Source organism: Sceloporus occidentalis, unplaced genomic scaffold (assembly GCF_023333645.1).
Source record: "Sceloporus occidentalis isolate IW3139 unplaced genomic scaffold, rSceOcc1.0.p SCAF_6, whole genome shotgun sequence".
NCBI lineage: Eukaryota > Metazoa > Chordata > Lepidosauria > Squamata > Phrynosomatidae > Sceloporus > Sceloporus occidentalis.
Window position 1 is genome coordinate 69,889,124 of NW_028316986.1, and position 23,799 is coordinate 69,912,922.

Below are 23,799 nucleotides of genomic sequence, written 5' to 3' on the forward strand. Positions count from 1 at the left end.
TTTATAATGAAAGGTTGTTAAATCTGTGACCAATGGGAGGACAATGAAGTGTAAACAATATTGTGGGAAGTTGATGTTTCCATTTGTCTACCTTTCTGATTAATCAGATGTTTTGGAAATGCCATATGTTATTTGAATAAAAGATTGAATGCCTGTCTGACTATTCATACTTAAAACTTTTGACATCATCTTGGTTAATTTATTTGGAATACACTGCAACTTGTCAATATTCTTGAATTGTGGTGCCTAGAAGTGATGTCTGACCGAAACAGAATAAACTGGCACTACTATTTTCCTTACTCTGAATACTTTACTCCTGTTGATGTTACCTAGAATTGCTTTGGCTTTTTTGGCCAGAGCCCCAACTGTTGACTCATGTTTATCTTGTGGTCTACTAAGATTCTGAGATCTTTCTCATGTGTACCACTTTCAAGCCAGATGTCACCCATCCTGTATTTGGAGGTTTTGCTTTTCTTCTCCTTGTTTGTCTGAGATCATGTGCTGCAGTTTGCTAATGAGTAACACCGACACCGAGTCTGGCAAAACTACTTTTTTGGACACTTATTCCCAGAGTTCCCAGCAAGCAATTCCCAGAATTCCCCATTCAATTACTTTTCCAAGCTCTGTGTAGACCTGGTACTTATAGGTTTCCCTTGAAGCATGGTCTGAATGATTTCTAATCTGTTTTTCAGGTATGTGAACCTGCCAATCCTTGCAAAGACAAAACACACAACTGCCATAGGTCTGCAGAGTGTATCTACTTGGGACATTTCAGTGATCCTATGTACAAGTGTGAATGTAGAACAGGTTATGCTGGCGATGGGTTCATCTGTGGTGAAGACTCTGACTTGGATGGATGGCCCAATAATAACCTGGTTTGTGCTGCCAATGCTACGTATCACTGCGTGAAGGTAAGTGATATGAAAGTATGGAAATGCTGTAACTTTATTAATGAGCAGGAATTAGGAGATCTATTTATTGCCTTTAGCAAGTAGTTCTCGCTGAATTACTTTTTGGCTTGAGAAATGCTGAGTGGAATATTTCCATATTGTCTTACTTGGTTCTTTTCTCTGTTTCTGTCTCTCTTTCTCTCTTTTTGTAGGAAGACTGGTTGATATTAGTGAGATTAGTTCCATTTTCTAGGTTCATTGCCTGCAAATACTATTCTTCTCAAATACAATTGTTCCCTGGGGGTAGTATTATAAAAAAGAAGCAACTATTCTGTGTTTAGCAATGTAGAAAGTGTGCATTTATTTTAATGTGCAACATTCCCTGATAGATGTTTTTATATGCAACTTTTTTTCATGTCCACAGTTTTGTATGCAAATTCTAAGCTGAAACCTGTATCACAAAAGTTAGGGGACTGTTTGATTTGATGGATAAACAGGTTTCTAATCTGCAGTTCAGTCCAGATATATATAAACTAGATTGGTTTATTTAAAAAGATGGACCAAACAATTTTTCCTCCATTTTTATCTGAAGATGTTTTCTTTTTCATTATTTCCTTCATAAAAGATGGATGGCATGGGGATGGTGGGGGGGCATGATGCATGCACGCCAGCTGCCCCGACTCTGCCCCCATGTCCCCCGCTTGACCAGACAGCAGGTGGCATCACATCATGTCTTTGGTGCAGCACTAATATGCGCGATGCTGAAGAAGTGGCAAAAAGCTTGCACCGCAGAAAGCCCAGATCAGGGCCATGGCCACAATCCAATGAGGAAAGAGAGGTGGCTGCCCAAAGGGGCAGTCTGTTGAACCCCTGAGAGAAATGGTTATAATTTCAAAACTGGCTGTGACTTTACAAGGCTAAGAATAGGAAACTAGGAATGAGTTCTGTTTTTCCTGTTTTTCTGTGAACAAGAAACAAATCCTAGACTTTCATTGAGCATACCATTCAGATGTTGGATTTTTTCAGTTTTGGGCTGATGTCTGCTTACTTGTTAATATTGCCAACTCAGCATTTGCATTTCATATTCCTTTCCTTTCCTTTCCTTTCCTTTGGAGTCCTGTCATCAGGACATCCTTCATTTGATTCAAGAAGCAAACCTAGAAATTTGCTTCCTATAAAAACAAAACAAAAAAATTATAGCTAACATGATGAATCCATTTAGAAGAGGTTCTTCCTCAAAGCTCAACTCATTATAGTTTTTGTACATATGTGGATTTTATAGAGGCCAAATGTCATTCTTTAACAACCTAGCAAAAGTATCAGGTGGTACCCATCATTAGATAGCATTTTAATTTAGGAACATCATCCAAAAGAACCAAAGACTGCCTTCCATTACCAGTGAAAGTGTGTGAAAATTAATTTAATCCATATGCTTTTCCAAAATTTTTAATTCTCTAGAAATTGTTTTAGAGCTCCCATTTTGAGCTTAACTAGTGATGTATTTTACAGTCTCTTGTGGGGAAAAGATCTAGTCAAAGTTTGGAATGCTTAGCCACTTCTACATCAGATGTTTGTACCATCAGATGTTTTACATTGGTTTGTATTTACAGGATAATTGCCCTCTCCTGCCAAATTCTGGACAAGAAGACTTTGATAAAGATGGGAAAGGTGATGCTTGTGATGAAGATGATGACAATGATGGTGTAGAGGATGATAAAGTAAGCTTTCTTTTACCTTCATAAAACCATCTTCTCCTTTTAGAAGAAATCAGTAGGGACATCATCAAGAAGCAGTTGGTATCTTTATTGTGGCATAACTTCTGTAAGCCAGAGGTTGGTGTCTAAGCTTTATACCTTGGGCTGTCACACTATTATGTACAGATATAACTATGCTTTATCTGTCTCACATTTCAGGCTGACCCATTTTCTCAGAGAATGGAGCACTTGATATTAGATTGCACAACATACTATTCATTTTGGTAATATGTAAAGCTGATAACACTGACATTGGGATACTCCAATTATACTTAATTATTTAGGACATGGTGGGCCACTGTGGAGATTCTGGAGTGTCACACCTGCTTCCTCTCCCCCCCATGAAAATTTGTTTTTTCCCCCATACACCTCTAGGGGATATGGGGACATTTTCATCATGTTTTGTTACAAAAAAAGGCCTCTCTTGGGCCCAGGGCCCCACAAAATGTAGTGGAAATTCACCCCATTTCCATTTGTCCATTTGACATTTTTAAGTGTTTCAGTTGGGGGGGTTGTTTATTTGGGTTTTTATTTTTGAAAAATGGTGCAAGATTTTTTTGACCCTGGGGGCAGACATTGTAGAAGTGCCCTGCATATCCCCTGGAATGCATTTAGGGGAAATCTGGAGCAAAACATTTTTTTCCCAAAATATATATTTTTTCTATGTATATTTGACCCCAGGTGGGTGCAAAACAGTACGGGGAGCTATGATTAGCCCACACTTGATTTAAGATATATTATTATTATTATTATTTGATGTTAGCTTATTCATTCATTCATCCATTCACTTTTAATTTTGTTTCTGTTTTACTCTTCTATAGACCTTTTATTTGGTTTACAGATGGGGATTTTTTCCCCTGGGAAATTATTTCCATAGTCTCTGTCTTTTGTTTATATACTTTTTGTTTAATCTTGTTTTTCCTTTTAGGACAACTGTCCCCTTCTTTTTAATCCCCGTCAATTTGATTATGACAAAGATGAAGTTGGCGACCGTTGTGATAACTGCCCTTATGTGCATAATCCTGCTCAAATTGATACAGATAATAATGGAGAGGGTGATGCATGTGCAGTGGATATTGATGGAGATGGTATGTTCTCATTAATTCATATACACTTTATTTATAGTCAGGTTTGTAGCACCTGAATAAACCACTGCTCCATATGAAGGTCAAATAAACCAGAATAAATTATCCTTTATCAGCTATCTACCTCAATGGTACATAATTTTAAAACTCATTCATTGACATGCTTAAAAAAAACAATGTATGGTGCAACATTTACCATGTGACTGTTTGTGTTCCCAACTATCTAGTTTATGCCTACCATTTTCAGACAAGATTGGCCAATCTTGAGGTCAGTGTTTAGAATGAGACTCATCAGTGAGAAAACACAACCAATTAGATTTGGTTCTGTCCAGTGGCGATGTTCAATTTACAGAAATGTCTGTGTTTCACTTGACGTTTACATGAATGGGAAGGGGGGGAGGCAGTTTTTGCTTATTTCTTCTTGCCTGTCTTTGTCACCATCCACCCTGATTTAGAGGGTTCTCAAACCTTCCAAAGTAGATTTTATGGAGTATATGTAGTTACAACAGAACTGGTTAAAACTGCCTTCTCCCATTTTATTCATGGAAGCTTCCATTTGATTATAGAGATTTCTAGGAATGGAAGAACATCTTCTTTCTTCAAAAAATTGCCACTGGATGCAGCCTTGTAATACTTTTTCAGATATAATTTTGTGACTGTTCAGGAGGCAGATAGTGTGACATTTTCATTTGGTCCAAGTTGGCAACATAGGTGCAAATCCAGATTCTACTAATATGTAAAAAATAGTTAAAGTGTGACTACTATTGTAACAATGCAGGCAGGAATGTGCATTTGAATTTACATTGAAATGTGCATCCATTTCAAAACAATATTTTGCAGATGGACTGTGTCCTCACTTGATCCTTATCCTGGAAACATAGTGAAATGTGCATGATTTATGCCCAGTATTCCTAATCCAACAGGGATACATGGACACAGGTCTATTTGTACACACGAACCAGTTAACGCTCATGGGTCTGTATTAGTTCTCTTGAATCTTTCAGCAGATGATGCCACCAACCATGGTATCCTTCTGGGTTGTTTGGCTGTTATAGGACTTGGGAGTGCTGCTGTGCAGTCATTCCAGTCTTTCTTGGCTGAACATTTCTGGAGGATGGGCTGGTGGGACTGGTATTTTTTTCTTTTGTTCATTAGCCTGTGAGGTACCACAGGGGTCAATTCTGTCCCCTATATTTTTAACATTTATATGAAGCTGCTGGGAGAGATCATTCAGAGCTTCGAGGCTGCGTGTCATCAGTATGCTCATGATACCCAACTTTATCTTCAACTGATGCCAAGGAGGCAGTGATAGTAAAGCGTTGAATGCAGATTGGGGCTTAATCCAGACAAGACAGAAGTGCTGTTGATCAGTAGGAAAATCAGCTTGAGTTTTAGATGGCAGCCTGTATTGGATGGGACTATACTAAAAAAAGTCTTTATCATCTTCCCTATTCTGGAATAGAATGGATTTTATCTAGGCATCTTTAACAAGTTTTTTTTGGGGTAAAGTCTTATCATCTTATGATGGAAGAATCGTTTTTAAAAGAATGTCCCATTCATTTTATATGTCAATGTAACAAAGAATGTAAGAACAATTCTGATCTAATAAAGCCATAGTCCTTGATATTTATTTATTTAATACTTTAATCTAGGCCACCCAATAACATAGGTTCTCTGGGCAGCTCACAAGAGGTGAAAGATAATGTAATAAAACATTTTTGCAGAATATTCCTGTATGAAGAACTACATCTGACATGCCAACTAAATCAAATGTCTTCAGTGAGAGGGCTTGCCAAAATGGCTTAGAGGAGGAAGAGAGATGTATTTTGGATGTTAGAATAATAAGAATCTCGAATTACTTTTTTAGTTCTGAAACCAATAATGATATTTAAGGTTATTAAACTGGCAAAACTGGCCTGAACAGTAGCCCAGTGCTGAAAAATCTACCAACTCAAACATTGTTGGTATTTTCACATTGCCTCTAGGTTTTGGCATGACTTGCATGCAGAAGCATCCATGTCCCAAGGATGTTGCTAGAGCATTTCCTGGCAAATCAATCCCAGTTTTCAGCACTGAGGGAAAAATAAACCCTTATTAAGCCCTAGATTTGATTCAGTAACTGTAAAACGTTGGATGTGTCTATCAGGAGAATCTCTAAAACTTTTGAAGGTTTTTCAGAGTATAAAGTTTCTATCAGCATTCGGTTATTTATTTTATTTATGTAGACCTTTATAGCTCATTTTCTCTAGATAGCCAAGGCAGTTTCTAAGAATTAAAATGCTTTCTATTTTTTTAAAAGCATATGCATGTAGGGATGGAAAGAGTATTTGAAAATATTTTTAAAATGGTTAAAAAAAACCTAAAAATATTTTTAAGTGTCAAGAGATGAGAGAAATCCTTGATGTGCAAAAATCTGCAGTTCAGGAATTAATCTATACAAAAATTGCATGTGGTTTTGCACAGAAAACAATGTTTACTTTATCGAAAACAACACTTTCTGCTCCATATTAATATTTTCTACACGGAAAATGCTGTAGTTGGAAAATACTCTCCATAAAATTCTCATAAAATATTTCGTACAGAAATCAGGATTTTGTTTTGCACAGAGGATAACATTTCTTATGGGGCCAGGGAATGCTCTTTTTTCTGCAAAGGAAATGCGGGTCTTAGCACAAAACAATAATGTATGAATTTTACACAGAATAAGTCTCAATGGAAATATTCTTTGAAAACAATACAGAAGACTTGCTTGCAAAAGGGAAAAAATTGTTAAAAGTACTCATTGCTTCCTTGGAGAAGAACATTAGCTAATGCACATTAGTCCCCCCCCCCCCCAGTGGTACATACAAGGATCAGTTAAAACATGGCCACAGAATATTACAAAAGTTGGAAACAAAAATCTAATGTATATCAGTTCCATTAAGGAGATGCATTCCATACAATTTAAAAAAACACCCAGTTTACATAGGGATAAGGAGAAAGCAGTAGTAACTTTTTATACTTCAGTAGATTCCCAGAACCCAGTAGTCAGCATGATCACTGCCCATGCTGTTTGAGTCATTCTGTGTGTTATCATTCAAAAAATTAACTTTTCCAAGCTCTGGGGAAAGTAGTCAGTGCAATGGTACGTTGTTGCTATTGTTAAACCACTGAACAGAGAAAACAGCTGGAAATCACTCTCAGAGCAGAGAATAGTAACAATAAAAATATGTTTCCTCCAAAATTAGGCTGCTGAATTCAAGAAAGCAAGCTTGGTGGGAAATGAGAGTTTAGATTTTTGTTGAAGTACTAATAACAAATTCCTGGGCAGATCATGTAGTCATCCATGTTCTGGATTCATGCAGAAAATAATACAAGTTTAGGGCCTATTGAAGATTAGAATAATATACTTTTTTATTTTTATGCAGCCTCTTAAATCACATAGTTTAGGGACATCAGCATGTTTCAGTTGTTCTTTGATTCAAAGGCATCTTGTTGCTTGATTCTATACCTTCCTTCTTGCACCACTATTTTCCAGTCCACTACAGTTGATTATCCCCAAGAATTTTGGAGAAAAACTAAGGTGGAACCCACAGTCCTAAAGTATTTCAATCCTTGCTTTATGTCATTTTCAGAAAGTTTTAGATTAGGAGATCGGGCAGGGCTCAGTTGAGAGTGAATGGACATCACCAGAATGGCCCTGACTGAATCAAGGCTGTAGAAATAATGTAGTTTGACACAACTTTAAGTGCTGTAGCTCCATCCTATGGAATTCCAGGATTTGTAGTTTTACAAAATCTTTAGTCTTACAAGGTCATTAGAATTTTTACAAGGTCATTTACAAAGGATTTCACCTAAATTTTACTGAACTCAGGTAGTGTCAAAACCAGCATGCAGAATCTAATAGATTCTAATAGAATCTAATAGCTAACAGAATAACTAAAAACATTGTTTGAGAGAGAGAATGGAGGAGGAATTTAATAGTCTTGCCTATCTACTGTGTCTTGCAAAGTTTTTGTGTGATAGGAAGTTGAGCAGAATGTTGTCCTTATAGAGCTAGACTGAGCAATGACACAATCAGTATCTCATCCTAGAGGTATTTTGCCAATGTAGAGCCAGATAGCACAACACTCTAGTCTATATAATATTTGTAACCTAACAGACAGGCGTTACAATTCAGGAAAGGCATCGCTAGTTATGTATGTCCTAAATACTATTGAACTTCACAAGAGAAAACTCAGCAATTAGAAGTACAAGAGTTTAGGGTCAAGAGATTAAGCTGAAAGCTTTTGCAGATGACCTGGTTATTATCTTGGAAAAACCCCTAAAAAGTATTAAGTTTCTTTTGCAAGAACTGGAAAATTTCAGGAATTTGGCTGGTTTTAAATTAAATAAAGATAAAACATGGCTGTTGACAAAAAAATTAACAAAAACGAAGGTGAAAAAAAAATACAAGAAAATTGGGTTGTAAAATTAAAGATGCAATTAAATATTTGGGTATCTGACTTTCAAACAAAACGTCAGATCTTTATGATTTAAATTACTCAGTAACCTGGAAAGGAATACAGAAAGAATTGGCGAAATGGAAAAATTTAAAGTTATCCCTATCAGGTAGCGTAGCAACAATTAAAAGATGTAGCCTACTGAAATTGATGTTTTGGTTTCTCAATTTTCAGATAATTCATAGTCAGAAAGTATTTTTACTTTGGGAAATAGAATTTTAAAATATATATATATCTGGGATGGGAAGAGAGTAAGAATTAAATGGTCCGTTCTAAATAATTCTACAAAAAAAGAGGGAATGGCAGCTCCCAACTTTCAGCTATACTATAGTGCAGCTTGTATTCTGTGGACCCAAGAGTGGTTTAAACCAAAAAATACAAAAACCATATTATTAGAACATTATAATTTATGATATGGTTGGCATGCCTATGCCTAGTTATGACAGTTACAAAAAAAAATAAAGAATTCAATAAACACATATTAAGGAAATCATTACTTAACAATTGGTTGAAAGCAAAACACAAGTTCTACTCAGGCATTCCCCTTTGGGCTTCCCCACAAGAGGCCTTCTTAAATCAAGGGGAAAAGGATAATTAACCCATGATAACGAGGGTAAACTCAAATTAAGATCAAAAGAAGAGTTAGCCAGACCTGGGGGGGGGGGGGGGATGCAATGGTTGACTTATTTGCAACTTATACAGAGATTTAAGGAGGATGATAACCTAATAGCTTTTGAAAAAGAAGAAAATGATTTAGACAAAATAATCTTAAAACCTGAAAGGAAAAAAATAGTAAGTAACTTATATAGCATATTACTGAAAAGAAATTTAGAAGAAGAAAAAAAGAATGTATGGTAAAATGGGCGCAAGAATCGGGACATAATATAGATTTAGAAAAATGGGGAAAAGCAAGAATTAAAACAAGGAAATTTACAGTTGCCCAAATATTAAAATAAAACTATTTTAAAGTGGTAAATAGATGGTACATCACTCCTTCTAAAATAAACAGAATATATAAACAAATAATAACAGTTGCTGGAGATGTCAAAAAGAAAGAGGATCATATTTGCAAATGTGGTGGGATTGCCCATTTACAGAGAAGTTTTGGGCAATGATCTATCTAGAAATGAAAAAGATGTTAAATATAGAGTTTGATATGAACGCAGAACTATATTTGTTAAATGTAACTTCAGTATTAGGCAACGAAGGAGAAAGAAAGCACTGGGGAATAGGACTATATTTAATAACAGCAGCTAGAATGCTAGTGGCAAAAAAATGGAAATCCACATATACACCATCTATAGAAGAATGGAAAAATAAAATATTTGAAATGAATTAATTAGACAGATTAACAGCAATATTAAACAAAAGGGACATGGATAAATGGAGAAAAGAATAGTCAGGAGTGACATTCAATTTAATAAACAAATAGAATAGTCAACAGGGGAAACTTTATTTAAGATTTATACAGGTTTAATTATGGTGGGTTACAAACCGCCGCTTTGCGGCGGTCTCCCGGCGCTGCTGTTTGCTCCGCGAGGGAGTCACAGCAGCCAAACCACGCAACTCCCTCGCAGAGCAAAAAAGGAGCTCCAAAATGGAGCTCCTTCTCACGGCGCGGCTATGACGCTGCGAAGCGCTGCTGGCGCACTCGCGGCGTCATAGCTGCTGCGACACATGCGAAAGCACAGCGTCCACTACGTAAAAATGGCGGTGGCCGTCTGGAACGGCCGCCGTCATTTTTTACGCACAGAGTGCGTATTAGGGTTAGGGAGGTGCGGAAGCACCGCACCTCCCTAACCCTAGTACGCGCTCCGCGCGTACTTTAATGGTGGTGTGTAACCCGCCTATGTGTTTTTATCTTCCTTTAATATAAAGACAAATTGATGGTTTAAAAATTAGAGATATTTTTGATAACAGAACTGATTATGCTACATTTAATGTACTTATTCTGCTTATTGAATGTATACCATATAATTAACTGAATGCATATTGTATTCTACAATCAATGACGTGCTATTAAGAGAAAAAAAAGTATGTCCTAAATACCACTATCCATTCAAGACGACTGGATTTAAATCCAAAATGACATGAAGTTTTCGGGGTGATCCTAGACCAATCACTGTTTTTCAGTTTAATTTACCTCATAGAAATCCTTGGAGGATGAAACAGGTTGAAGCCCCATTTCTTGCTCTGTGTGAATGGACACTGAATCCTAGTTTGCATTGCCTTTTTATCTTGGCAGATGTTTTCAATGAACGAGATAACTGTCCGTATGTGTATAACACTGACCAGACGGATACAGATGGGGATGGAGTTGGTGATCACTGTGACAACTGCCCTTTGGTACACAATCCTGATCAGGTAAATGAAGTACCACTTCTATACATAGTTTAAATTGTAAGATTTTACAGTTTCCTTGACTGTAGAGGTCTTATAGGCTACTAGACAGCTCAGAATCTGAGATGAAACACTTTTTTTTTTGCCTGGCATAAAAAATGTTTCATTAATGGCTGTTGCTTCTTTTCAAGACCTAAATTCATACATGGCTGACAGGAAGAAATATTCTGTTATTGGAGAGACACTCCATAGTATCATTTTCTGCCCATTTCTGCTTACTGAAATCCTTTAGAGATGTCAGAGAGGAGAAAGACTAGGTCTTCCAGCTTGAGGGTGGATTCACGTATGCATGTTTGCCAGTCATTAACTGCCACATGAAGTGATGACACTGAAGTGAAATAGCAACCATTCATCTGAAACCACAGAGATCCTGTATTATCTCAGGTTCAGTGCTTTCCGATAAAGGCTATTCAGTCATTCAACTTTGAGCCAATGAGTGGTGTGTTGCTTGACAGTGTACATGCATGTGTAAATCAGCTGTGCTTAGTCAAAAGACAGAAGGATTATTTTGCAATATTTCTGAAGAAGGTCTTTTTTGTTTCAACGTTTGCATTTCAATGATGCACTGGGAAGAAGAAGCAATATTTAGTATGATTCCCATGGATTGAGGATGGGAACAATAACAGAACAACAAACATTCATCAGTTAAAACACAACTTCAGTCAAAACATATATCAGTTTAAAAGAATGAACAAGACACATACTTATTAAAACAATCTATGTAAAATTCAAAACTGTAAAAACAATTTTCAGTTTTAAAAAATCATGTGGATAAGCACTCCCAGAAGAGATTAGTCTTCAATGCTGTTTTAAATTGAGACAGCATATCCAGCAGGTTGTTCTACATTCTAGGGGCAGCTGCAGAAAAAGTCCTCTGGCTGACAGCTGCCAACCTTGTCTTGGCTGTTTGGAGTAACCATCCACCAGAGAATCTGCAAAGATTTTACAAGCTACTCCTTCTCATAATAATAATGAAAAATGGTTGATCAGTAACATGAAGAAGGGTGAGGGATGGTCCAAAAATCTTTCAGCATTGGTGACACAAAATGAAAATGGCATCTCGCATGGTAATAATGTCAATAACTGACCGTATTTGTTTAATATATTTATACCATTTAATATATTTCTTATATCAAAGTGTTTCCAAAAGAACTGAAGGAATTTTTTTTCTTTTTTTTTGGAGCATAGCTCCTGGAATCCCCGATCTAGGACATTCTGGGAACTATATCCTGAAAAGTAATTTTTTCAAGCTTTGGTTCCCAGACAATCTCCCATCCAATCTCCTTTGTGAGCCGTCTTGGGTTCAAGTTTGAGAAAAGCAGCATACAAACAAATACATGCATAACATAATCCAAGCAATATTCCATACTTATCCCATCTTGACTTCATAAAGATGGCTGCATCAGGTTCCCTCAGACAATCCTTTACCATTTTTTGTTCCTGTTTGGTACTCTAAATTCTGCTGAAGTAGAATATCTGACATGCACCTGTACTCTGCCTAATTAGGACCACACTTAGGACAGGTAGAGGAGAAGATTATGTAATGATTCTCCAGGATAGTGAATATCATAGTGTACAAAATGCACTTTCTTTTTTGGAGTGCTTTTATATACAGATTTCAAGCATACAGAAGCTGAGTGAAGTGAGAGTGGGGAGCACATTATATTTCTGTGCATGTATGTGAAACACAGTATCTGCATCTGCTTGTGTATATGTGTGCATATGTAAACTTTCGTGTTGTTTTCCAACAAGGCATTTTAAAATTGCTAATATAGGGCCATAGAAGACAGGCAGGAAGGAGCTGCCTAAGGCCGCTCAGGCCACAAGCGGCCTGGGATTATGGTGACTGCATGGCCTCCTCCCAAAGCTGGCTGTTGCCACAGAACTCAACCCACACTGCCTGTAGCTGGATTATCCCAGGTCCTTTTTGCTCCAGTCCAAAGGGCCAGAGCATAGCATTGGAGCAGCTTTGAGACAATTTGGAGACATGCGTCATCTAGATACCATGCCCCCACAGCAGCCAGAAGCCACTTCATTGGCCCACCTGTTCCGGGCCTCTATTCCCAGACCACAATGAGTTTTCCAGCCTTATGTTACATCTGTGCTGTATTTTACTCAGAGCTTGGAAAAGTTACTTGGCTCACTTGAGTACTTCTGGAATTGTAGTCCAAAAAGTAACTTTCCCAAGATCTTGCTGTACCTATACTGAATTTAAAAGGAAAAGTTTGCATAGAATTAAGATGGTTCTGTTCAGCAACATGACAAATTATTACATTAAAGACAAACATTAATGAAAAACAATAGGGGCTGCATTAAAGTGAATTCCCAAGTTATTAAAAGGCAATTTCTTAACTTTTAATGCTCTGCCATGAAATATTTGCCTTTGAGGTGGGTGACTGGTCTAGAATTTCTAATGGTGCAAGTTATTGCCACTGGCTCTGAGGATTTGTAAAAAATGAAACAACATACTGAATACCACTGAGGTTGCTAGTAGCCACTCATACTTTACGAATTTTGCTTAGCTAAGAGACATTTCTCACAATAGCAGCACATATTTTTTTCATCTCTAAATTCATATATTGGAACTTGAGTCTAGAACTGGCTTTAAATGATGGTATTGCATTTTTGTCTTGCAATGCTCTCAAGAGGTACTGTGGGGACTGATGCTACAAATTTACCAAATTGAAGCAGATCCTGTAAAGTCTCACTACTAGAGAAAATAGGTCTGAATCAGTCATAATGAAATTTAGAATGAAACTTTTTTACTAGAAATTAATTTTATGTATTAAAGATGGTACCACATCTCATCATGCATATGACCCCCACCCAATCAGGCTCTTTTATTTAGCAAGCCTCTGATGTACATAGGAAGCAAAGAAAAAAGTGAATGAACACCTGTAGCTCTGTTCACATTTCTCCCTTCATACGTTTATCATTATCAGAAGAGATGAACAGGGTTGGCTTTTTTGTCACAACCATGCTGCCTGGCCTGCTGTTCTGTGGTTGTTTTGGGTGAGAAATCTAAATCAGGGAGCCTGCATTAAACATGTAGGCTTTCCATGTGATTTAGAACCTTGCAATCCAAATCCTGGAAAAGTTACTTGGAGGGCAGGACTAAATGCAATTGCTAATCCCAAGTAGAGTAGACCCAATTGAATCAGTGACCCAGTGGGCTTGACATACATATTGACTTGCCATCTAGCATGGCCTCTGGAAGCTTCAATTCAAACCAGTACATTTAATAATAATAAAACTTTTATTTGTATACCGCTTTCCCTCCAGATCAAGAAAGACATCTTGTAAGACATCCTATAGAAGGATAATACCAATTCAGTTGAATGAAACTTTTCAGTTGGCATGCATACAATTACAATGTAGGAGCACTCATGTACTCATTTACTTGGGAATATGTCATGTTGATCAAAGTGAGATATATGTCTAACTAATACATTTAATTATGACTAAATTCACTGGATGCAAACTGGAATTTCAGTCAGGAATCATGATGCCAGATGTAATTTACACCTCTGGGACAATCCCAATATCTTTAAAATGCTTTCAGGACATTGATGGTGATGGTAATGATTTGGTATTGTCTTTACCATACATTGAAATTCCTGAAAGGCAGGAGTCAACCATTGCCCAAACTCCAATCTTTTTCTCTTTCTGCCATTCAGACTGATGTGGATAATGATCTGGTTGGTGACCAGTGTGACAACAATGAGGACATTGATGAAGATGGTCACCAGAACAACAAAGATAACTGTCCTTACATTTCCAATGCCAACCAGGCAGATCATGACAAGGATGGGAAAGGGGATGCTTGTGATCCTGATGATGACAATGATGGTATCCCAGATGACAGGGACAATTGCCGCCTCACATTTAACCCTGACCAGAAGGATTCTGACGGTAAGATTATTTCACAGCCACAGAATCTGCAAAGAACATGCACAGCTGCAGAGCCCCCATCTTGTTTTCCATACCCCAGTTATAAATTACATATTTTGGAGAAGTTACCTGTTTGGACTAAAGATCCCAACTAGCCAAAAGCTGCTATCGAGATGTTTATATCTAATGAGCATGTTTTTACAGAAAAGAGAAAGAATATTCTATAAATGCAAGATGAGCCTCTGTGCCTGAAAGCCAACCAAAGTTTGACTGGCTTATCTGATAGATGGGTCTTTTTTAAGAGTATTAACACGTTTCTTGTCTTCCCTTTGTGGCTGCATTCAGTTTTAAAAATGTTTCTAGTCTCGTAGGGTTTATGTATGATATTAATTTATTTGTTGGGTTTATGTCCCACCCTTGTCACAACAAATGGAATTCAGTTTAAAGAAATCGACATCCAAAAATACAAATGGGGGGAGGGGTCCTAGAGCAAATCAGGCCTGAATTCTCCCTAGAAAGGAAAGATGATTAAACTGAAGTTGTCGCATTTTGTATCATGAGAAGAAAGGACTCACTACAAGAGTTGAGAATGCTTGGTAAAGGAACAGCAATAGAAAAAGAGGATGTCTACATCCCTGGAAAATGATTAACCATCCATTATGAAGCCTCGCCCTCCCTCCAGTCCATCTGCCTTGGTCCAGGCCTTGGAGGTAGAGAGGAACTGCTGGACCTCTTACCCTTTCCCTCCACCACTCCCTTCTCCTTCTGTGTCATGTCTTTTTAGATTGTAAGCCCGAGGGCAGGGAATCGTCTAACTAAAAGATTGTATGTACAGCGCTGTGTAAATTTACAGCGCTTCATAAATAAAGGTTAATAATAATAATAATAATACCAAATGGATAGATTCAATCAGGGAAGCCACTGTCATGAGTCTGCAACACCTGAGCAGGGTGGTTGAGGATAGGGTGACTTTCATTGATAGGGTTGTCATAGGTCGAAGTTGACTTAAAGGTGGTTAGCAGGAACAACAACATCCAAACTAGAGTTGTCTGCCTTTGAATCATGGCAACCCTGTAGATGAGACACCTCCAAGAACCCCATCTTCCACTTCTCTTCTTAGTTTCTGCAAGCCCATGCCCATATCCCCACTGATTGAGTCCATCTGACATGCGACCTTCCTCTCCTTCTTCTACCCTCTGCCTTTCTTAGCATTACTGTGTTTTCCAGTGATCCATGCCTTCTCATTATATGGCTGAAGTACCTCAGCCTCAATTTAATCATCTCGGCTTCTAAGGAAATCTCTGGCTTGATCTGTTCTTTTTGGCTGTCCATGGAATCCTAAGCACTCTTCTCCAGCACTATATCTCTAATGAGTTGATTTTCCTTCTGTCTGCTTTCATAACTGTCCAGCTCTTGCACAGTGATGGGGAATACAATCGCTTGGATGATTCTAACTTTTGTACTCAGTTGTGTATCTTTACTCCTTGAAGCTTTTCTAGTTCTTTCACAGCTGCCCTTCCCATTCCTAATCTTCTTCTTATTTCTTGACTGCAGTCACCATTTCAGTCAATATTTCATCCTAAGTATGGGAATTCTTTATTTTGATTTCCTCATTGTTGAGAGTGAATTTATGTATCTTTTCTGTGGTCATAATTTTTGTTTTCTTTATGTTCAGCATTAATCCTGACTTTGCACTTTCATCTTTGACCTTCCTTAGTAACCATTCCAAGTCTGTGATGTCTTCCACCATTATTATGGTATCACCCACATACCTTAGGTTGTTGATGTTCCTTCTTTACTCCTCCTTCCTCTTATTCTAGCTCTGCTTTTCTTATGATGTTTTTGGGATATAAATTGAAGAAGTGGGGTGATAGACTGCAGCCTTGCCTGATCCCTTTGCCTATTGGGAACCACTCTATATCTCCAAATTCTGTTCTGACAGTGGCCTCTTGTCCTTGGTACAGATTTCTCTTCAGGACTATCCAATCTGGTGCCACTCCCATGTCTTTGAGTGTGTTCCATAGCTTTTCATGATCTATAAAGTCAAATGCTTTGTTGTAGTCAATAAAACACATGCTGAGTACACCTACTGATTTAAATTTCATTAAGTCTTTACTTACCATGTTTCTGTTGAATTCATTGGTCTACTTTAGTTGGGATTAGCAATAGAAATTAGGTTACAATTAGGATAAACAACAGGGAACTGATACTATAGGCTTTGCTCAAAAATACCCAAAGTATGACTCCTAGATTCCCCAAAAATTAATAATAGAGTGATTTTTTGCTCAATTCCCAACTGCTGTAAAACTTACCATGTTCTCCCAAACCCCCTTGCCTTGAAAGCATGAAAAAAAAAATCACACCCCAAAGTAATCAGCAATCACAACTTGAAGTGACACAATGCTATGCCAGTGAAGTTTGTTGGGGAGGCACAGGCAAAAATTAGCCCTCAGTTCCTTTGGCCCACCCCAATATACACAAATGCACCACCTTTCTGAAAACTTCATGTGGTTACCCTTACTGCAATTATCCAACATACCACTTCCTTAATTTTGAAGATGGGTGTTTTAAAGGCAAGTAAGCCAGTCTGCAAATCAGCACATTCAGAGCAAAACAATACATTCTGATTCTGTTGGTTTTTTTCTCTTCATCACCCTTTGGCCTATTACAGACTGCCAAAATAAAGCTGCTTCGTGTCTCTTTGGAGGTATGCTATTTAAATGATGCATGAGTCCTAAGAGTCCAGAGGTCGCGCCAAAGCCACACTACATTCCTAAGCACTGGAGTGCAACTTTGGTGCAGCTTCCGGATTCTTAGGATGCATGCATCATTTAAACAGCATACCTCCAAAGAGACCCGAAGCAGCTTTATTTTGGCAGTCTGTAACAGGCCTTTATAAAGTTTATAGTCACCCCTTGATCTTAATTTTGATCTCCATGATCCTACACTTGAAGTTTTACAGCCATATACAGCACAGGCTATCATTTAGCCTCCCAGTACACCCTATCCTTTCACTTATTTTTCCCCATGTGATTCCAGTAACTGGAACATCCATTTATTGCCAGGTGTGTCCCATTAGCCATTCTGTGACAGATTCTCCACAGATGAATCCATGTCTTCTGTAGTTAAGGTTCTGACAGTAAGGGTCCTCTTAAGGAACAAAACTAAATGATACTTTGGCTGCATCTACCCTGCATAATTAATGCAGTTTGACATTGCTTTAACTGCAATGGCTCAATGCTATGGATTCTGCGATTTGTAGTTTCTGAGATATTTAACTTTGTCAGAGAGTTCTGGTGCCATAACAAACTGCAAATATCAGGATTCTATAGGATGGAGCAATGAGAGTTAAATTGGCATTAAACTGCATTAGCTCTTCAGTGTAGCATCAGCCTAAGTATCTGTAAGCTACCTTTTAGACAGCAGGCTTCCAACAAGCCTGTGGACGTGGCTGGTAGAGTAAATGTTTTCCTCAATTTCTTGAAGGAAAAGCAGCCTTGTCAGCAGCAATCATCACCACAGGGGATATGGGGAACATGTGCGCTGAAGAATTATAACTCCATTTGGACAAAAATTGCTTCTTTGATGTTGGCAAGTGGAATGAAAGTAGGAACACACACTTCCCTCCTCATGTGTTAAGACAACATTTTCAGGAGCATACAGCTGGTCAGAATTTGGAGTTCAGTTTGGCAGCCAGCCAGTCAGTTGGTGGGAAATGGAGCCATTTTCTTACAAAGAGGAACTGCAAAAGCCATTTGAGATACTTGAGTCTTTCCTTTTTCTGCCTGTATTTTAAAAACATTTTTGACTATTGCATAGCAAAGGTTGTCCTTGGAGATTAGAGTGTAAACCACTTTCTGCTTCTGAAGGATGTGATAATGAATCTCTCTACTGATTAGAAAATTAATGCATATTCAAAATATTGAGGGTGTGGGAGAATTATACTGACTGGTATACCCAGAAGTGTTTGAGAATGTCAGGTTTGTTTGTTTTTAGAAAAACAAGTGTTTAGGCTTCATGGTTGGATAAAGACGTTCAAACATATATTGGAGATACCAAAGTATGAGAAACCAAAGGGCACAAGGAACCCATGAATTGTACTTTCTGAACAAACTGGAAAACTTGGGACAATATGGAAAATGTGTGTGGGTGAAAATTTAAAAATATAGTGAGTTTGCAAGATGTGATGTGCAAATTGTTAGTGGGTGAACATTTCAGTTTTGCTGTTTTGGCATCTACAGCTCTTCAGTCTAAATAACTTTTTAAACAAACAATGGTAAATACAGTGCTACCTCGGGTTACGAAATTAATTCGTTCCGCGGCGCCGTTCGTAACCCGATACATTTCGCAACCCGAAAAGGCTTTCCGTTAGCGCTGGAAAGCCGCTAGCCGCGCTTCGCATTTGAATTTCGCACCGAAACGCGCCGAAATGAATTTCGTAACCTGAAAAATCTTTCGTTACCCGGAACAGTTTTTTCCAATCTAACTTTTTCGTACCCCGGAAATTTCGTAACGCGATCAATTCGTATCCCGGGGTACCACTGTATTAAATTCTCAAACTATTTACCACATTGCCATTAGGAAAGTTTCTCTTTATTAGGAGATTTGTTGGTTCCAGACTCTTATCACTGGAATAGCTCTGTCACATAAATTATCAGATTTCATTACAGTCACATTCCAAGGTTTAGAAGAATTGCTATTTCCCTTATAGCTTATCACTACTATCCTTTTTTGCATGGTAAGCAATTTCTCCCATAAATATAGTATAGCCAAGAGCTATTTTGAATCTGATTTACTGTCATGCCTTCTTCACCCACTTAGATACAGATGTGACAAAATTACGTGGCCATATCTTTTCATGACAGAATATCACTGAAAGCGCCTGATAACACAGAGATAAAATTGAATTTTAGAACTACAACGCTCCTTTTTAACACCAAGTTATTTTGTACTCAGAGAGATATAAAGGATTCAATGGTTTTTCCTTCTCCCTTCCCCACTCCTGAGCAACTGATATTTCAATTCACTTGCAGCTGAGATCATTGTAGTTATTGACTGTGATCACTCCAGTTACTAAATGAGAACCTAGACTGGGCTTGCGTGGCACGAATCATCACCTATAGAGCTATGTAGCAATTGTGTTCCACTGCTCTTAAAACGAATGGTGATGTTGTGCACACTCTTGGTCCCAATATGCAATGACAAATCTACAGTGCCAATTCTGTCTGTCTGTCTGTCTGTTTGTCTCTCTTATGCTCTGCCTTTTACCAAAAGCTGTTGTACACAACATGTTCAAATACAACTGTCTTCACATAACTGCTTGTAAGACCAGTGAGAGGGGCACTAGTGCCCTGACAACAATTCTGAAATATTTTGGCTTCTGTCCCTGCAACTGAACACTGTCATACTGTTTAGATACATCCACAGATGCCTAATGGAAGCCCAAAGTAATTTCCGTTGCAATATCCATTTGCACAAGAACGGTTATGCATCAACCAAAAATATTCAACAACATTGTACAGATTGAACATCTCTTATCTGGAATTCCCAAATCCAAAGTACTCCAAAATGATTCCACGTGGGTGTCTGAGATAGTGACATCTTTGCTTTCTGATGGTTCAGTGTACATAAACTTTGTTTCATGCACCAAACTATTAAAATATTGTACATAAAATTACCTTCAGGTTATGTGTGTAAAGTTATAAGAAAAATAAATGAATTTAATGTTTAGAGTTTGTGCCTTTTGGCCAAAATATATCATTATGTATATACAAATATTCCAAAATACAATTATTATTATTATTATTATTATTATTATTATTATTATTAATATAAATCCAAAATCCAAAACACCTCTGGCCCAAAGCATTTTGGGCTCAACCTCTACAAGGTTGCACTCATGAAACTACTTTCACAACTGTAAATTGAACATGACTGTTGTGATATAGACAAAAATGTACAACTGCAGCATAAGTGAAATTAAGTTTGTGCCTGGTAACTCTATGCTTCATTTTATTCATTGACACATAGAAGCAGCAAAAACATAAATGCAAACAATGTACCTTAATTAATATCTTAAAAAATATTCATTTGATGCGAAAAAACATGACCAGGACAGAGCCACTCATTAGCACTTTTCTGGAAACTCTCATGCACGCACTAGTGGGAGGCTTTGTGTATCTGAGGCCTGAAACAGACAGGCTCAAAAGTGTGGCTTTCAGCTGCTTCGTGGGCATGGTGTGCATATGACACATGCCTCTATGTAGCCATAAACCTCTCTGAGGCCACCTAAAGTGGCCCAAAGTTGGCCAGAAAAGTAGTGGCAAAAAGTGTCTCCTTGTAGGTGACCCGTTCAGGACCACAGCAGCCGCTGGCTTTGGGACCATGGCATCCAGTCCGAGGTCCTGGGCTGATCGGGGGTTGATCGCTGGAGAAGTCAGAGGCTGCTCCAAGCTGCCCATCTGTCTGACCCTCCTGATGTATCTGAGTATATCTAGAATTGCCTCACAGTATGCAAGAGGGTTGTGGCCAAACCCTATCCATACATTGTGAAACAAGTTAGAAGTACTAGAGCACAAAGTTTTCATCTTTATAAACTTCAGAGTGCAAACCTCCTAACAGAAAAAACTGTTCAACTCTGAATAGAACAAACTGCCTTAGGAGAATGATGATTTTCCTTTGCTAAAGTGTTTAAGCAGGTGTCCTAATATGCTGTCACTCCATCTTCCATGTGAGAGTCAGTGTGGTGTTGTGATTTGAATGCTGGACTAGGACAATGGGAGACCAGGTTTTGAATCCCTGGTTTGCTATGGAAACCTACTGGGTGATCTTGGGCATGTCACACTCTCTTAGCCTCAGAGGAAGGAAAGGGCAACACTCCCCTCTGAACAAAGAAAGCCCATGATAAGTTTGCCTTAGGGTTGCTATATTTCAAGAATGACTTGAAGATACACAACAACAGCCATCTGCTGACTTGTACTGTGCAGAAAATTAAATTATATAACTTCCAAAACTCTTCCAACTCATAGATTCTGAGATTCTACTACTAAAACTATGAAGACCCATTAATTAACCAGCTGATTTGTCTCTCTTGTAGTACAGTAATACATGGTGCGCGTGCGCACACACACACACACTTATCCTCCTTTGGAGAAAGTTGTGAATGTGAAATTAAACAATTTTATGTTTTGTTATTTTCCCCCTTGAACATAAATACATTAGGTGATGGCCGAGGTGATGTCTGCAAAGATGATTTTGACAATGACAAAGTCCCAGATATTTATGATGTGTGTCCTGAAAATGATGCCATTAGTGAAACTGACTTCAGAAAGTTCCAGATGGTTCCTCTGGACCCTAAAGGAACAGCTCAGATTGACCCAAATTGGGTGATTCGTCATCAAGGCAAAGAACTGGTACAGACTGCTAACTCAGATCCTGGCATAGCTGTAGGTGAGTATTGGAAGAATTCAAAAGGCAATAGCAATAGCAATAACAAGTACATTTCTATACCGCTTATCAGTGCACTTAAGTAGTTTAACAATCTTGGTAGTCATTTTAGCAACCTTGGAAGGATGTAAGCCTGAGTTGAGCTTGAGTCCCTGGCTTGTACTGAACTCACAACCTTACGGTTTGTGAGTGAGTGGTTGCAGTACAGGCATTTATCATTATGCCACTAGGGCTCTATGAAAGCGTATAACCTGCAGTCCAGCTACAGTTCAGAGAACCATTTTAAATATTCAGAAGCTTTCCAGTAGTACTCTGGATTTTTGTTTTATTTGAATTGTACATCCCCTTGTCTTAAAAGGAAGTGTTTTTGAAACTTTACTGGGTTGTGTGTGATACTGAGAACTGTAGTTTAAGAATGCAAATTTAAAACCCCTTTGGATATTGGGAACTCTGAACAGTGACCTTATCTATTATCTGGAATACCTCTGGTGAAAACTGCTATTTAGAAAGAGTCTTTGAGCCAGATTGTACATTCACTTCAGTCCTTTCAAATGACTTATTTGAAAAGGCTAGAAAACCTTATCACTTCTGAAGAATGCCTTGGCAACTATACTGATACTGTGTAATAACAAATTTCTTCATATAAATAGCTTGATACCAAAGTTTTACCAAAATAGAAAAAGAAAAGAAAAAAGTAATGCATTCTTTACTTTTCACAAGGTGATTTATTTGATTTCCCCCCTATCTTTGGTGAATCTGAATATTTGTTATGCAAATAAAAATCCTTTTGATTCGTTATAAACTTTAACACTATTCTGGTGTTTGCCTGAATATATGGATGGCTGAAGGATAGTAGGAATGTGGTTGCATATATAATTGTTATCTCTTCCCACACATTCAGAAATCATCCATCACAGCCATAGAAATGAATTTTAAATATATGATGGCCCTTGGGTTATTTCAGTACGCATACGCACTGATAAATACAGTGGGCTGTTCCCTTATGCGGGGGATCTGTTCCAGACGCCCTCGCGTAAGGGAAATACTGCATGTGTTGGAGTCCCATTAAAACAATGGGGCTTGTGCCCACGGCGCCGTGCAACATGCGCACCATGGGTGAATGCACCATTACGTCTTCCAGCGCACACCGCTGTTTCTTCTGGCATAGCTTTCAGTGTATGCTGAAAGCCACGTATAGTGCACCCGCATATGACGTGGGTGCACTGTATATCTAATATACATATTCACCAAATAAGTTCATTTTAAATCAAGCGGTGGGAAGGACAATTAAAATTAAGAAACTTGTTTATTTATTTATTTATATGCTGCCCTTCTTCCAAAATGCAATCCAAGGCTGCTAAACACATGAAAGATAGGCCATACTGACTTGTTCATGGTGGAAGATAGGGAATGTGCCAAAACAGACAGATGCCTGAAATCAAATGAATACTTTAAGGGTCTTGACAGACCTTCCCTAAGGGGCAGCCAACAGCCGCCCCTTTTAACGTTGGATTAGGGCTGCAGCAACTACATGCCACGGCCCCAATCTCATATTTCCATGGCACAAAAAGGAGCTGCAAAAAGTGGATCCTGTTGGCACCCCAGAAAGGGTGCCATAGACACTGGTGCACAGCTTTTCCACACTCCTTTGGCACTGCATCATGTAGACACAGCACCAAAGGAGCCCCGTGACACTGTGCAGCATGTGGTGTGGTGTGTGGCATCGCGCCAGCATGGGGCAGAATCAGGGCATGCATCATGTGGATACCACACCCTGACTCTGCCCCCAGGCCAGCCTTAATGGCCGGTCTGTACAGCCCCTTCAAAGCTAGATAGTGCACAAACATTTCTG

At 38.3% G+C, this 23,799-nt stretch overlaps 1 protein-coding gene across 1 annotated transcript in view; it reads left to right on the forward strand.

Moving 5' to 3' along the window:
• THBS2 (thrombospondin 2) overlaps positions 1–23,799 on the forward strand; it is a 61,576-nt gene that overhangs the window by 34,070 nt on the left and 3,707 nt on the right. The window contains exons 13-18 of the mRNA XM_089528414.1: positions 693–911; positions 2,501–2,608; positions 3,573–3,732; positions 10,456–10,574; positions 14,288–14,522; positions 21,723–21,950. Of these exons, the coding sequence (XP_089384540.1) occupies positions 693–911; positions 2,501–2,608; positions 3,573–3,732; positions 10,456–10,574; positions 14,288–14,522; positions 21,723–21,950 (1,069 nt within the window). The remainder of the gene's footprint in view (positions 1–692; positions 912–2,500; positions 2,609–3,572; positions 3,733–10,455; positions 10,575–14,287; positions 14,523–21,722; positions 21,951–23,799) is intronic.